The sequence below is a fragment of the Balaenoptera acutorostrata genome, chromosome 20, assembly GCF_949987535.1.
Source record: "Balaenoptera acutorostrata chromosome 20, mBalAcu1.1, whole genome shotgun sequence".
In the NCBI taxonomy this organism is placed as follows: domain Eukaryota; kingdom Metazoa; phylum Chordata; class Mammalia; order Artiodactyla; family Balaenopteridae; genus Balaenoptera; species Balaenoptera acutorostrata.
In genome coordinates this window covers 48,056,123-48,071,613 of record NC_080083.1, presented here as the reverse complement: position 1 = coordinate 48,071,613, position 15,491 = coordinate 48,056,123, and the positions used below count along the sequence as shown (strand labels likewise).

The 15,491-nt window shown below is 41.1% G+C and overlaps 1 protein-coding gene across 3 annotated transcripts in view; it reads right to left on the bottom strand.

Annotated features, from left to right (window-relative positions):
• The window catches only part of TLK2 (tousled like kinase 2), a 107,485-nt gene extending 92,286 nt beyond the window's left edge, over window positions 1–15,199 (bottom strand). Inside the window, exons 1-2 of one of the 3 annotated variants that reach the window (XM_057536135.1) lie at window positions 14,698–15,199; window positions 12,730–12,815 (exon numbers count right to left, since the gene is read on the bottom strand). In XM_057536135.1, coding sequence (XP_057392118.1) covers window positions 12,730–12,810 — 81 coding nt within the window. In that variant the 5' untranslated portion in view covers window positions 12,811–12,815; window positions 14,698–15,199. Of the gene's footprint in view, window positions 1–12,729; window positions 12,816–14,375; window positions 14,512–14,697 lie in introns of those variants that run through there. The other 2 variants (XM_057536136.1, XM_057536134.1) reach the window with 2 other exon arrangements.
• Between the last annotated feature and the right edge of the window lie 292 nt (window positions 15,200–15,491).

The window sequence follows — 15,491 nt, the reverse complement described above, 5'->3', positions numbered from 1 at the left end:
TTAGAAGCTGACGGAATATTTTGTGCCTTGATTCTAGCTAGTCAATTGTTAATATAATGGAGATTGGACAAGTTAGTTTTGGTTTGATGCTAGTAGCTTCTGTCAAATTTGAACATTAAATCTGCCTGCTGAAGTTAATTAATATAACAGAATATATCCTGAACTAGAGGCACCATCTCCTGAGATTAGCTGGTCCTTCAGATTACATTTTAATTCCACAATTAATCCTTAGTATTCCTCTGGAGACAGACAAAACAGAAATTAAATCAACATGAACCCTGGCAGCAGACTATGTGATAAAAGTCACATACTCTTTATAAAAGCAAAGTTATCAGTCACACAGGTCACATCTATTACAACAGATACCATCACCTTGTTATGTTTATGTAGGCAACATTAACAGTCTTCACAGGACTTAATACTTGAGGTAGTACTGGTTAAAATAAAATTCTAGTACAGCAAATTTGGATAGCCACTTACTGTTACCATTTTAAAACTAAACTATGCTTTGGTTAAAATAAAGGGCGTTGAAATAGACATTTCTCCGAAGACATACAGATGGCCAATAGGCACGTGAAAAGATGCTCAACAATGCTATGTAACTCACCAAGTTACTTAGTTTGTCAACATCCTGGGCCAATAATACCGTTTGGAAAAATAACTGCCATTTGAGTAGTATTACTAGTTGGGCAGATGCTAACAAAATTTTCAAGACTTCTAGGGCTTTTGCTAAATGTGGACTAAAAGAAAAACAATCACCATTTTCTGACTGCGCTTTGTCAACGATACGGGATTAGAGGAGGTCAAGCTTCAACAAAAGAGTGAGTTTAATAAAATCCAATCATTCCACTTATGCATATACACCCAAAATAACTGAAAGCAGGGACTCGAACAGATATCTGTACACTCATGTTCACAGCAGCATTACTCACAGTAGCCAAAACACAGAAGCAACCCAAGTGACCACTGACAGATACATGGATAAATAAAATGTGGTACATATAATATTATTCAGCCTTGAAAAGAAAGGAAATTCCGACACATGCTACAACATGGATGAACCTTGAGAATATTATGCTAAGTAAAATAAGCCAGTCACAAAAAGACAAACACCGTATGAGTCCACTTATATGACATTTCTAGAGTAGTCAAATTCATGGAAACAAAGTAGAATGGTGGTTGCCAGGGACCAAGGGGAGGCGTAAATGTGGATTTATTGTTTAATGAGTACAGTTTCATTTTTGCAAGATGAAAAAGTTCTTGAGAGGGACGGTGGTGATGGTTGTACAACAAAGTGAATGCACTGTACACTCAAAAATGCTTAGAATGGTAAATTTTATGTCATGTATATTTACTACAATTTTGAAAAGAGTGAAGTTCAGGAAAGGAAACCATAAATAAAACTTAAAGACAACCTATGGACTGGGAGAAAATATTTGCAAACGATGCAACTGACAAAGACTTAATTGCCAAAATATACAAACAGCTCATACAACTCAATAACAAAAAAACAACCCAATCAAAAAATGGGCAGAAGACCTAAACAGACATTCTTCCAAAGACATACGGATGGCAAACAGGCATATGAAAAGATGCTCAACAACGCTAACTATTAGAGAAATGCAAATCCAAACTACAATGAGGTACCACTCACACCAGTCAGAGTGGCCATCATTAAAAAGCCTACAAATAACAAATGCTGGAGAGGATGTGGAGAAAAGAGAACCCTCCTACACTGTTGGTGTGAATGTAAATTGGTGCAGCCACTATGGAGAACAGTATGGAGGTTCCTCAGAAAACTAAAGAGTTGCCATATGATCCTGCAATTCCACTCCTGGGCATATATCCGGAAAAGACGAAGATTCTAATTCAAAACGATACATGCATCTAATGTTCATAGCAGCACTATGTACAACAGCCAAGACATGGAAGCAATCTAAGTGTCCATCAACAGATGAATGGATAAAGAAGTTGTACGTATATACAATGGAATATCACTCAGCCATAAAAAAAGAATGAAATAATGTCAGTTGCAGAAACATGGATAGAACTGGAGATTATCATACTAAGTGAGGTAAGCCAGACAGACAAGGACAAATACCATATAATATCACTTATATATGGAATCTAAAATATGGCACAAATAAACTTACCTACGAAAAAGAAACAGACTCACAGACATAGAGAACAGACTTGTGGTTGCCAAGGGGGAGGGGAGGCAGGGGACGGTTGGACTGGGAGTCTGGGATTAATAGATGCAAACTATTTATATATAGAATGGATAAAGAAGGTCTTATTGTATAGCACAGGCAACTATATTCAATATCCTGTAACAAACCACGATGGAAAAGAATATGAAAAAGAATATACATAGATAGATAGATAGATAGATAGATATAACTGAATCACTTTGCTGTACAAGAGAGACTAACACAACATCATAAATCAACTACACTTCAGTTTAAAAAAAAAAAGTGAAGTTTGATGACCAACCTCTTTATCTCCCTCATCTAGTTAGAATTAGGAAACAGACATCACCCTTTTTTAAAGAATACTTTTAGAAAAACGCTCCACCTCTGTTTTCCTTGCCACTGTCTCAGAGTATACTTAACGGGCAGAACAAAGTGCTTTTCTTGTTCCTTTGGTATTTGCAATCCAAATTCCCAGAAGTCTATATACACATAATGAAAGAATTTTGGCAAGATTTTTTTCTAGCCTTTGTTCCTGAGGGTTTTGTATTTTAACGCCACTACTCGTTCTTTGATAGTATTAATGTCTAAATGGAATTTTTAGTTTTGTTTTCCCCTTTCTCAAATATGGCTCCCTCTTTTGGTGCAGATCATCAAAAATAATTTTCTTAAACTGGGACCACCCAGAATTGAACTGACTTCCAAGTCATATAGTTAATTAACTTCTTAGAAGGTACTAGAAATCAAAGCTAGATTATTCCTATTCCAGTACACTTTGCAGTATATGCAGTTAAAAGGGGGGAGAGGGAGGTTAAGTTAAAAGAGTAAGATATGACTATAACGAAATCCCATTCTTAGCTCTGTATTCCAAATTGCACAGGAAATTACCAATTAGGTTTCTAAAATTATCAAAAACTGAACCAGGGGGCTTCCCTGGTGGCGCAGTGGTTGAGAATCTGCCTGCTAATTCAGGGGACACGGGTTCGAGCCCTGGTCTGGGAAGATCCCACATGCCGCGGAGCAGCGAGGCCCGTGAGCCACAACTACTGAGCCTGCGCATCTGGAGCCTGTGCTCCGCAACAAGAGAGGCCGCGCTAGTGAGAGGCCCGCGCACCACGATGAAGAGTGGCCCCCGCTTGCCACAACTAGAGAAAGCCCTCGCACAGAAACGAAGACCCAACACAGTCAAAAATAAATTAATTATTTAATAAATTAAATCCATGTTTAAAAAAAAAAAACTGAACCAGGGACTTCCCTGGCGGTCCAGCGGTTAAGACTCCCTGCTTCCACTGCAGGGGGGAAGGGTTCGATCCCTGGTTGGGGAACTAAGATCCCACATGCCGCATGGTGCGGCCAAAAAGTAAAAGAACAAACAAAAAAACAACCAAAATTCCCTTACTGTGAGCATTTGACTGTGAACATTCCTCAGCACAAGGTATATCTGTGAGGGGAATGATACCGCTTGTATCTGATGGCTAATACAGTATAACTATGTTCTATTGTTAAACAGTAAAGATAAGATTCTACAAAACTAGTGTATGAAAAGTGGGAAGAAAGCAAAGAGCCTGACTTAGTCATGAGAACCCTGGAAAACAGGCAAAACTAATCAACCAAAAGAGAAGAGCTTTTACTAGTACTCCAGATCCTTCAGACTGCTCTAACCTGCAAAGGAGTGTTCCTTGGGTAGAAAGCAAGAGCAGTCCAAATTATGAAACAAGATTCCCCATGAAAGTCTCTAAGGGCAAACTAGATATGGTTATGGATTCTCTAACCACTGTGGCACAAGAGTTCATGTACACTTTGTTAAGTGTCAACCAATTTTATATTACTGACTGCGAAAAAGAGAAATAAGGTATTACTGCACCAAAATCCATAAGACAAGAATTCAGAAAGGTAAGATCAGCACTCAAAAAATAGTATTTCTATTTGAGGGCATTTGCTGATTTAATTCTAAAGAAAAAGCTTTGAAACTGAGCTAGCTGTACTTTGAGGCCTGAGTGTGTGGAGAAAGAAGAAAGTCAAAGCCCAGGACCTGCCCAATGAGGGGATTCTGGGAAATCTACCCTACACTTTAAACAAAGAGCACAGGGCTACCCTTTCAGGGTAACAGCCACCTAGGAATACACCAGCCCTCATGAAAACTCAATGGATAGAATTATGGAGATTAGACAAATTTAAAGAGAAAATAAAGAAGTGGAGGTATCAGAAGAAATACAAAAGTGCAAGGAAATTTCAGAACAACCTACTCAGTATTCAGCCCTGGGAAATAAAGACCAGCAATCCAGAAGATAGGGTAAGAGGCAGAGAAAATACAGTAAGAAGGTCTCACATATGTTTAAATGGAGTGCAAGAAAGAGAAGACAGAGTGGAAGGCAGAGGCAATATATGAAGAGACAATGGCTGAGAATATTCTAGAACTGATGAAAACCAGCAACCCACAGATTTAAGAAATCCAATAAATTCCAAGCAGAATAAATCAAAATAATCCAACCATTCATAAAAATCTGCATACAGATGTTTATAGCAGCTTTATTCATAACTGCTAAAACTTGGAAGAAACCAAGACATTCTTTAGTAGGTGAATGGACAGATAAATAAACTGTGGTACATCCAGACAATGAAATACTATTCAGTGCTTTAAAAAAAAAAAATTTAAAAAAAAGAGGTAACAACCCATGAAAAGACACAGAGAAAACTTAAATGAGCATTACTAAGTAAAAGAAGCCAATCTGAAAAGGCTACATACGGTATGATTCCAACTACAATGACATACCAGAAAAGACAAAACTAAAAAGATCAGTAGTTGCCTAGGGTTAGGGGAGGGAGGGATGAATAGCTGGAGCACAGAGGATTTTAGGGCAGTAAAACTACTCTGTATGATAGTATAACAAATATATATCATTATACATTTGACCAAACCCATAGAATGTACAACACCAAGCGTGAACCCTAATGTACACTATGGACTTTGGGTGATAATATGTCAGTATAGGTTCATCAGTTATAACAAATGTGCAGGGCCAGGAGGTATCTGGGAAATCTCTGTACCTTCCACTCAATTTTGCTGTGAGCCTAAAACTGCTCTAAAAACTAAAATCTATTTCTTTTAAGTGTATTCTCAGGTTCCCCCAAAATATTCAGATGTAAATAAAGCTCAGGAAAATAATAAAGATAAAAAGTAATCCAATCTAGACATATCTCTCATCCCTACATTATAGTGCACAAGATCAAAGACAAAGAGAAAATCTTGAAAATGGGCAAAGAAAAGATAGATTACCTTCAACAGAATGGCAATGAGACTAAAAATAAAGAGTATAATGGAAGTCAGTGGACAATAGTAAACAATGTACTGAAAGAAAATAACAACCAACTTAGAATTTTAAAACTAGCAAAAATACCACCATTCAAGAATAAAACCAAAAACAGACATTTTAAAGCAGACAAAATAGAGAGACAATCACTGGTAGACCCACACTAGAGAAATTCCAAAGGATATATTTCAGGCAAAAGAAAAAATATTCCAGAGAGAAGGGCAGAGATGTGAAAAGGAATGAATGACAAAGAAAGTGGTAAACACATAGGTGAACATGTAGGTTAGGCAAAATAAACGTAACTATAAAACAGATGCAATAATAATCTGTGGACTCTTAAAAATATATATACAAATGGTGAATACATGACTTTTTTCATTTATCAAAAGCCATAGAACTGTACAACACGAAGAGTAAATCCTAATGTTAAACTATGGACTTTCATTAATAATAATGTATCAATACCGGTTTATCAATTGTAACAAGTCTACCACACTTATGCAACATGTTAATAATAGGGGAAACTGGAGGGATGGGATGGTAGTATATGACAACTCTCTGTATTAACTGATCAATTTTCTATAAATACAAAACTGCTCTAAAAGCCTACTAGTTAAATATATATACATATACAATTAAATACAGAACAATAGCATGTGAGGTGGGAGAGGAATAATGGAGTTAAATGTTCAAGGCCCTTATATTGACAAAAAGGAGGGCAAAGGTATTGATTTAACATTAATCTTTGATAAATTAAGGATACATATAGTAATTTCTGTGGTAACCAATAAAAGAGCGCATAACTTTCAAACTAGAAGGTGGAAAAATGGAATATTAAAAATAAATAATAATATAACTGACAAAAATTTGAAGGTGGGGGGAAAATAGTATGAGAATGTTTGTCTCTCATAGCAGATAATTACTCAATAAATAAAAAAAAAATTTCAAAAGAAGGTAAAAGAAGCATAAGAAAGATTTTAAAAGAAACATAAGGAAGATTTAAGCCCAAATATATGTCATTGCTTTAAATGCAAACTTAGACAAGAGTTTGGAGCTAGATTAAAAGAAGAAACATGCCTATATGGGTGACAATTAACTCTATTTTCATCTTCTCAATACTCTTTTCCAATTCAACAAAGATTTATTCAGTGTATACAATGTGCTGAGCACTTGAATAGTCAGAAATAAAGGTTATCACCCATGTTCTCAAGGAGACTAATGGGGAAAACAAATGTGTTATAATAAAAGTAGGTTATCAGGTGCTAATAAGATAATGCAAGTAGATGGTGCAGCTATCTGGAAAAGCTATACAGAAGGGATATCCGGATTATGCTTTGAAAAGTAAACTGGAAGTTCATTTGACAAATAAAAAGGAACGGTAGAGGAGACAGCATAACCCTGTTTACTAACATTACAGGTTAGATCAGTCATGGTTTGAGGCAGCAGCGCCCAGCAGTGGGGGAGTAGACAACAATCCATGAAGTTAAAAAGTTTGGCTAGGGAGTTTTAACTCTATCCAGTAGACAATGTGGAGCCTTTAAAGCAAGGGAGTAAAACAATAATATTGGTATTTTTAGAAATATAACTGGTGGCAGTTTACAAAAAGATGAATGGGATTAGGAGAAACTAGCTATTACAGTTATGAATGAGGAAGGTCTGGATTAAGGCAGTAGCAGTGGAGCAGACAAATACTAGAGAAAGAAGAGAAATGAGTTGATACTTGACTACATGTGAAATGAGGGTAGAATTAAATAAATACTAAAGTACAGATGGTCCCCGACTTATAATTGTTCCACTTAATGATTTTTCAACCTTATGATGGTGCAAAAATAATATACATTCAGTTAAAACCACACTCCAAATTTTGAATTGTGATCTTTTCCCAGGCTAGTAATACGTGACACAACGCTCTCTCATGACGCTGGGCGGCGGCATCAGCACAGCTCCCAGTGAGCCATGCAATCACGAGGGTAAAAGAACCAAGACACTTACAACCATTCTGTACCTAGACAATCATTCTGCTTTTCACTTTCAGTATGGTATTCAATAAATGACATGAGATATTCAATACTTTATTATACAATACACTTTGTGTTAGATGATTTTGCCCAATAGTAGGTTAATGTAAGTGTTCTGAGCACGTTTAAGGTAGGCTAGGCTAAGTTACCATGTTCGGTAGGTTAGGTATGTTAAATGCATTTTCAACTTCTGATATTTTCAACTTACAATGAGTTTACCAAGACATAACCCCACTGTAAGTCGAGGAAGATCTGTAATGAAAAGGAGAAGGTAACATAAAAGCAAACATAATAATAAATTTATCAACAGTTCCTTAAAACTAACCGGTATAAACATAAACTATTTTTCAACACTTATGCTTACTGACCATCTAACTATGTACTAAATATAAACACCTAAACACATTGTTTAAAATTACTGGCACTGGTATGTGAAATAGCTAACACTAGATATTGATAACTGACATCTTCTAATTGATGCAATTCACTAAATGACAGGAGAAAGGTATTGGCTGGTTAAAGGTCTTTTCAGGAATCAAATGTGATCATTTAAAATGTTCACATATCAGACTCACAAATTTATAAAAGATAGGAAAAGAGATCATTTTTCTTTAAGAAGACATCAATAATCTACTATGTGGTACTACCTATAATTACATGATCTTGCTTCAAGCTCTATAAAGTGAAGGTTCTTACTGTGCCAAAAGAGATAGTCCCACTTTCATGGCTTCTCATTTTGCTCTTCTTGTCAATACCATCAACACACTGCATAATCCATTTCATTCAATACAACTGAAACCAATGACATTAATCAAAGAAGTAAGTGATAGTGGGGAATCCTAAAAAAAACACCTTAAACGTTTTCTTTGAACTTAAAACATATAAATGTTTATTCTGTTGCCAAGCTTTTGATATAGGCCTTTTGAGTTATAGATCCACTGACTATAGTTTCACACTGTCTTACACAAACCACACCCATAATGCATCATCTACAATTTCCAGTTTCAATTTCTTTAAAAGTGAAGCAAGAACTTTAAAGATACTTGCCAAGGATCTAAATGAAGAATTCTTCCAGATTAAAAAAAAATTTTTTTTAATAAATTTTTATACTTATCTCCTTATTGACTCATTTTATATTGTCTTTCCAAGGCAATTAACTTAGTTTTCACCGAATCAACAATTCTTTCATTTTACAATCATATGTCAATGGTTAACACAATTTTGTATTGAACTATATAATTACAAGTGCAAGTTGTCATAAAGTGACCCTTGGTAAGTCTATAAATCAACTGGTGGGAGCAATGCAGTGGGCATTAGTTAGTATGTCTTATAAAAAGAGAAGGAATGTTTATTAAGACTAGTATCCCTGTTATGAAAGATCTAAATTCACTTATTGCTTTTATTGTACTCAGGACAGTATCTGGCACACAGAAAGTACTATAAGAGTATTTGTTACTATCTTAGCATTAAAATTCAACTAAGTACAGTTAACAGTGCATGTAAGGGTGGAAATCCACCTACTTTACAGTCTCCAGAATCACAGAGACAAGACTACCTGTATTTAAGTTGTCAAAAGGGGAGAGAGTAGGGAATATAAACTGCATTAAGTCCTCATTGAAAACATATGAATACAAGGTGCAGTCAGTTTCACATTACTGGAAGTGGATTATCTAGCACTTAAAGGAAGAGAACTTAAAGAAGGATAGCTCACATGTCAAGTCAACAAGAAATGAAGAAGTAGGTTCATAATCCAATTAATCTATCACCTCAAAAATGCTAAGGGCTTCCCTGGTGGCGCAGTGGTTGAGAATCTGCCTGCTAATGCAGGGGACACGGGTTCGCGCCCTGGTCTGGGAAGATCCCACATGCCGCGGAGCGACTAGGCCCATGAGCCACAATTACTGAGCCTGCGCGTCTGGAGCCTGTGCTCCGCAACAAGAGAGGCCGTGATAGTGAGAGGCCCGCGCACCGCGATGAAGAGTAGCCCCCGCTTGCCGCAACTACAGGAAGCCCTAGCACAGAAACGAAGACCCAACATAGTAATCAATCAATCAATAAATAAATCTTTAAAAAAAAAAAAAATGCTAAGAGTATGGCTACAGGTCCTCCTAAAAAGTGGCAGCTAGACTAGAGGAAAGTCAGCTATAGCTTAGTGCACATCAGGTTACCTTCCTCTATTATCAACTCACTGATGACAGAAAGCATCAATCTCTTAAACAAAACCACATGGTGCATCCCAAAGCGCAAAACAAATGCCTTTGTTTTACCAATTATTATAAGTTAAATATTATACATAAAATTATATAAAATTAATGCATATAAATGCAATGTACAGGAAAATTTTTAATTTGCCAATAACCTAAATATAAGTAAAGAGCATCTTAAATACTGAAAGTAATAAATGCGGTGGCTTGGCCATTTTCTTTTAGCCTAAGTTTTGTGATGTATATCCAATTTGCAGGTACAAAACACTCAAGGCAACATGACAGAATATCTACAATAACCAGGAAGTTCAAAGACTGCAGCTACTTAAAACACCCTGTCCACTAGGAAAGAATCCACAGTGGCACTGACTTTCTTCCTTCTATGGACATCAAAAAGTACTGAAAATGTTATGAATAGTTAGCAGAAACTCAAGAGACAGCCCATGAGGCTGCACCAGTCCCGCTAGATGGCACTATCACAGGAAAGTCACTCTGCTCTCCCATTTGGAGCAAGGGCTGAAAGTGCTCATGATCTCTGCAAAAATGAAAGCTGTCATCAACACAGTGACATCCTCATTGAGAAATTATGACCCATAATGAGGAATTCCAAGCTAGAAGGAGGAGTTTATCCAAAAGCACCTTTTCTCCCAGTATTGTGGCCACCTCCCCACTCCTGTTTCAAATCAGTGGTCTGAGAGATACAATGTCTTGCAGGCAAAAGTCCTGCAAAATGGAGATTTTCTTTTTCCTCTTCCTAACTCCACAAAACACAGGATAATTTACTTGCCTTTTTTTTTTTTCTTCCCAAGTTTCTTTGCTATGGGTAAAAATACTCTCCTGCTAGTCCATGAATAACAAATTTATTTTAATCAATATACTTACCATGATTGGAAACTTCAAAAATAACATACAATTAATGGCATAAAAGCTTTTGGATATAAAGGAACTTCTTTCTATGTATCAAAGGGAGAACCTCCTATTAAACAGATAAAGTTTTCTGACACCTTAGTTACATGATTTTAGGTCGGGCCTGGGCAGCAAAATTCACAATGTTACTCATTTCCATAACTTACGCTCTACCCCATGGAAAGTATGCTTGGATACAGCTACCATGAACCTAAAAACAGAAGGAAAGAAAAGCATCCTAACAAGGAAGCCCAATGAGTTTAAACCGTATACAATTTGAATACAAACCCACTTTTACTCAGTAGGTGACCATATGAACAGACAGATTTGGATAGGAGCCTTTTGGTGAATTCCCCAGTTAAAAGACACAACAAAGGTTATTATTAGGTAGTCAATTGAATCAGAAATCAATTTAATACTCAAATATACTGCTCACTTACAGTTGAAGCTACTTCACCTAGATCAGAGAATTTACATTTACACACGTAACTTTAATATACAGCAACAGTCAGGAGTATAGCTGCTCCAAAGTGCCACAAAAGTCAGTTACTTAATTAAAGAAGCCAAGAAACCAAGAATTACAAAATGTGTGACAAATCCTGTGTTCCCGTAGCACCTCACCACAGCTCTAATGCAGCTCTCATCACAGCATCAGCTTTCTGTCTACAGCACTTGCCCTCTCCACACTGTGGGGGGGCCTGGAAGCACTGTACTGAGGCGTCATCCCTAACACCCTGCACAATGCCTAGTATGCAGCAGGTACTCATTGGCTGTTGAATGAACAAAAACTATCAGGCTATTCCAGCTCACCAAAATTATGAGACTCCTCAAAGCAGCCAGTTTTTCCAAATAAACCCTGACAAACACCTCCTCCTTTAAGAAGCTACTGGGGCTTCCCTGGTGGCACAGTGGTTAAGAACCTGCTTGCTAATGCAGGGGACATGGGTTCGAGCCCTGGTTCGGGAAGATCCCACATGCCACGGAGCAACTAAGCCCGTGCGCCACAAGTACTGAGTCTGCTCTCTAGAGCCCACGAGCCACAACTACTGAGCCCAAGTGCCACAACTACGGCAGCCCGCACGCCTAGAGCCCGTGCTCCGCAACAAGAGAAGCCACCGCAATGAGAAGCCCGCGCACCGCGATGAAGAGTAACCCTCGCTCGCGGCAACTAGAGAAAGCCCGCGTGCAGCAACAAAGACCCAACACAGCCTAAATAAATAAATAAATAAAAATTAAGACGCTACTGACCAAAGCATGAGACTAAGATCTAAGTCACCATGAGAAATAAGATTTCTTGAAAAGCACAGGAAGGAATGTATCACATGAAGTCAAAGATCAAAAATTCTCGAGTCTCAAGCCCAAGGAAGCAACATCTTGGATTGGTGAAGATTTTAAATAAAACATCACAAATATATTTTATATATTGTATTAAAATCATAAATCTGTTTTACATTTTGTACTAAAGCCATCCTACGAGAGTAGAGGGGTGAGGTAGCAGGTATATAAGAATGCATAGGAAGCCATAACACTGCTTAACTTAACACCTGCTCATTAATGAGGCCTGATCTTATTTTATGCTCCTGGAACAAAATAAAGAATGAACAAGAAGGAAAAATAGAAGGAGAGAAAAAGCAGTCTGGGGGTACAACCAGGAGGAATCTGCTGAACTGCAGATTTGGAGAACTGACAGACTTAGCAGAGGCAGATTTTTCAAAACTCTACATACATATAACTATCCAGAAAGTCCATCGTAATGAAGCTATGCCAATACCTTTTCATTAACAGTTTTTTCTGAGTGGCTGAGCTTTGACAAAATGTGGCATAGAATCTATATACACATCCTGTTAATATCCTTGCAACAGACCCATGGGAAACCTCTCCCATATTAGAGGGTAAAAAGAAGTATATCCTCCCATAGAGAGTACCTTCAAGCATACTGTTAAATGACTGGAACAACTGGTAGGACTTAAAAGTTCATTGGAACCGTAAGCCAAATCGTCTCCCCTTCAGTGTATCTGCAGGATCCACCCAAATTGCTCTTAGTTTTTAAATGTGTTTACATTAGACTCTAAGCAGTGTTTGTTATCATCATTTTACTCACCTTACTAACACCAACTCCAGTAAACCTGGCCTCTAATAATTCCTGCCGTCGGGGGTCCAGGCTATGCAATTCTTCCATCATTTCTACTGAAAAAGAAAAAGTACCTGTGAGACCATAAAAGCTAAAACATGAGGAACCGATTTTTAAATATAACAAAACTCAGAGTAATCATTTCACCGAATGGTCACGTACAGGTAAACCTCAAATAAATATGGCATACAAGTAATAAACTACAATGTGCTGCATCAAACAGTAATACATTTAAAATTATAAAGTGGCTCAAAAGTCCTCTTCTGAGCAGTGGTTGAGAATCCGCCTGCCAATACAGGGGACACGGGTTCGAGCCCTGGTCCATGAAGATCCCACATGCCGCGGAGCAACTAAGCCCGTGAGCCACAACTACTGAGCCTGAAATCTAGAGCCCGTGAGCCACAACTACTGAAGCCCGCGCGCCCAGAGCCCGTGCTCCGCAACAAGATGAGCCACCGCAATGAGTAACCCCCCACTCACCACAACTAGAGAAAGCCCACACGCAGCAACGAAGACCCAATGCAGGCAAAAAAAAAAAAAAAAATACAGCATGAATCAGAAGCTGCTAACAACTTAAAATAATGCTATTATATGCCTCCTTGCTCTGAGGAGCAGATAGTAGCTCATGAAAAAAGGAATTACTTCAAATTTAATAGAGAACCCATGGTAAAACCATCAACCGGCATTCACTCAGGAAATTAGTATAGCTCCATAACCATCCCTTTACAAAATCTTTCTCTGCCACTCCCTGGAGCAGTAGGTTTCTCTAGACATCTGCTTTTAGCACTCCTTCCAAGCAGGGAGGGGCAGGAGGACACCATTTTTAAACTCCTTCCACGACCAATTAATGCACAGGCTACTCTCAGCAAATACCTCCATCGTTTGCAAGAGATCAACTCTTGCAGAACCCATTGGAAATCTCCCCAATATTAAAAGTAGAAGAGGTGCATATACCATTACATAGAACCCCTCTGAACATATTATTAAATAGTTATTGGAATGATTGGCATGATTTAAAAGTTCACTGAAAACATGAATGAACCATGCTCCTCTGCAATCTAACACCTCCACAATTTCCAGTAACAACCCCTACAAAGTCCTCCAGTTTCATTTCCCTTCCTGGATTGAGAGCCTGGGGCAAAGGGGAATGAAAGGGTGGCAAATTAAAGTTTCACCCACACAGACAAGTGCAGGTTACAGAGGGAATTAGGAAATTCTCGGAAGGGTACAAAGGCATCTTAAAAAAGAAAAAGGAAAGAAAATAAGAAGAAGAAAAGAGATTGAGAGAGTGTTTCCCTAAGTGGCCTTCCTCGCGTCTCGCCCTGCCCTAATCGAGGCCGGAATGGCAGAGGTTGCAACCTCCCTTCAAGACCCAGGGTCTCTCGGCACGTTTCCTAAACCTCCATCCTCAGGCCCGGCCCGGAAAATGACGCCCCAGCGGTTATTCCATTTAATGTCAACTCATGTTAAGGAAAGATCCACTCTGTTCCATTCCAGCAGGGCCTTAGCCTGGGATCCTCCCTGTAGCCCACAGCCAGGAAGCAGGACCGATGGGGCCTGGTCCCGGCGCCCCTCGCCTCCCGCCGGCTCCAAACTTTCCCCAACTCCAGGCCCACCTGTCACGGAGGGAGGGCGGGCCAGCTCTCGGGGGCGCCCGGGAAGCTGCCGGGGCCTCCAGCTGCCCAGGCGCCCCCCTCTCCCCGCCGGCCGCCGGCCCCACTCCCAGGCCGGGGCCGCCTGGGCCTCCCCCATCTTCGGCCCGGCCCCTCAGCGACCCGCAGCCCTCGGAAAGCCCCTCCCGCCTCAGAGCCGAGGAGCTGCGGCCCGGCGCCGGCCCCCGTGTGGGCCCGGGCCGCAGCCTCCTCAGCCGAGGGGGTCGCCCGGACGGTTAATGCCTCAGGCCCGGCGCCCTCCCCCGCTCGGGGCTCAGCGTCTCACCTGCCGCCGCCGCTGCCGCCGCTCCACGCTCCTCCCGGGAGGGGCCCCGACCCGACCCGGCTGAGGACCGCTCTGCTCTCCCCCTGGGCAGGCCCGGGGCGGAGCCGGGGCCTCTCCTGAGCACCGCAACCCCCCGCCCGGGCAGCCGCCGCCGGCGCCGGGCTCCACGAAAGGGTGGGCGGGGGAGGGGGGCCTCGGAGGCCGCAGATCCCCGGGCTCGCGTACAGAGCCAGGCGCCCGACGCGGGCCCGGGCCCGGGCGGCCGCGGGGGGCGCGGGACCGGTCTCCTGGCGCCGGACAAAGGCCAAGGGAGGCACAGAAGGGCCCAGGCCCTGCCGGGAGGTGGGGGCCCACTCGGCTAGGGGCCACTCGGGTGCGGCGTGGAGGGCGGGGGGGTCGGAACCGCTGGTGCCCAGGACCCGCCTCCGGCCCCTTAATCCGGATCGGTTCGGTCCGGATTAGTAGTGATCGGTGTAAACACACTAGTGAAACCGCGTGTTTCCTCGCGAGATTTGCACGGCTGGGATGCAGGGGGGGTCCAATGGGGGTGGGGGAAGAGCCGACAGTGGGGGAGGAGGGGGAGGGGACGAGGAAGGTGGGGGGGTCCCCGCTGCCCCGGCGCCCCGCCTCCTCCAATCAGCGGCCGGGCTGGCGGGCAGGGGTTAACCAGGGGACCCCGCGCCGGCTGAGGAGGCCGCCGCCTTGCCGGGCGGCTGAGGGAGGGCGGGCGGACGGGCGGCGCCGGCGGACCGGCAGCGACGCGAGGAGAGGTCGGACAGGTCCGGAGCTCCGGA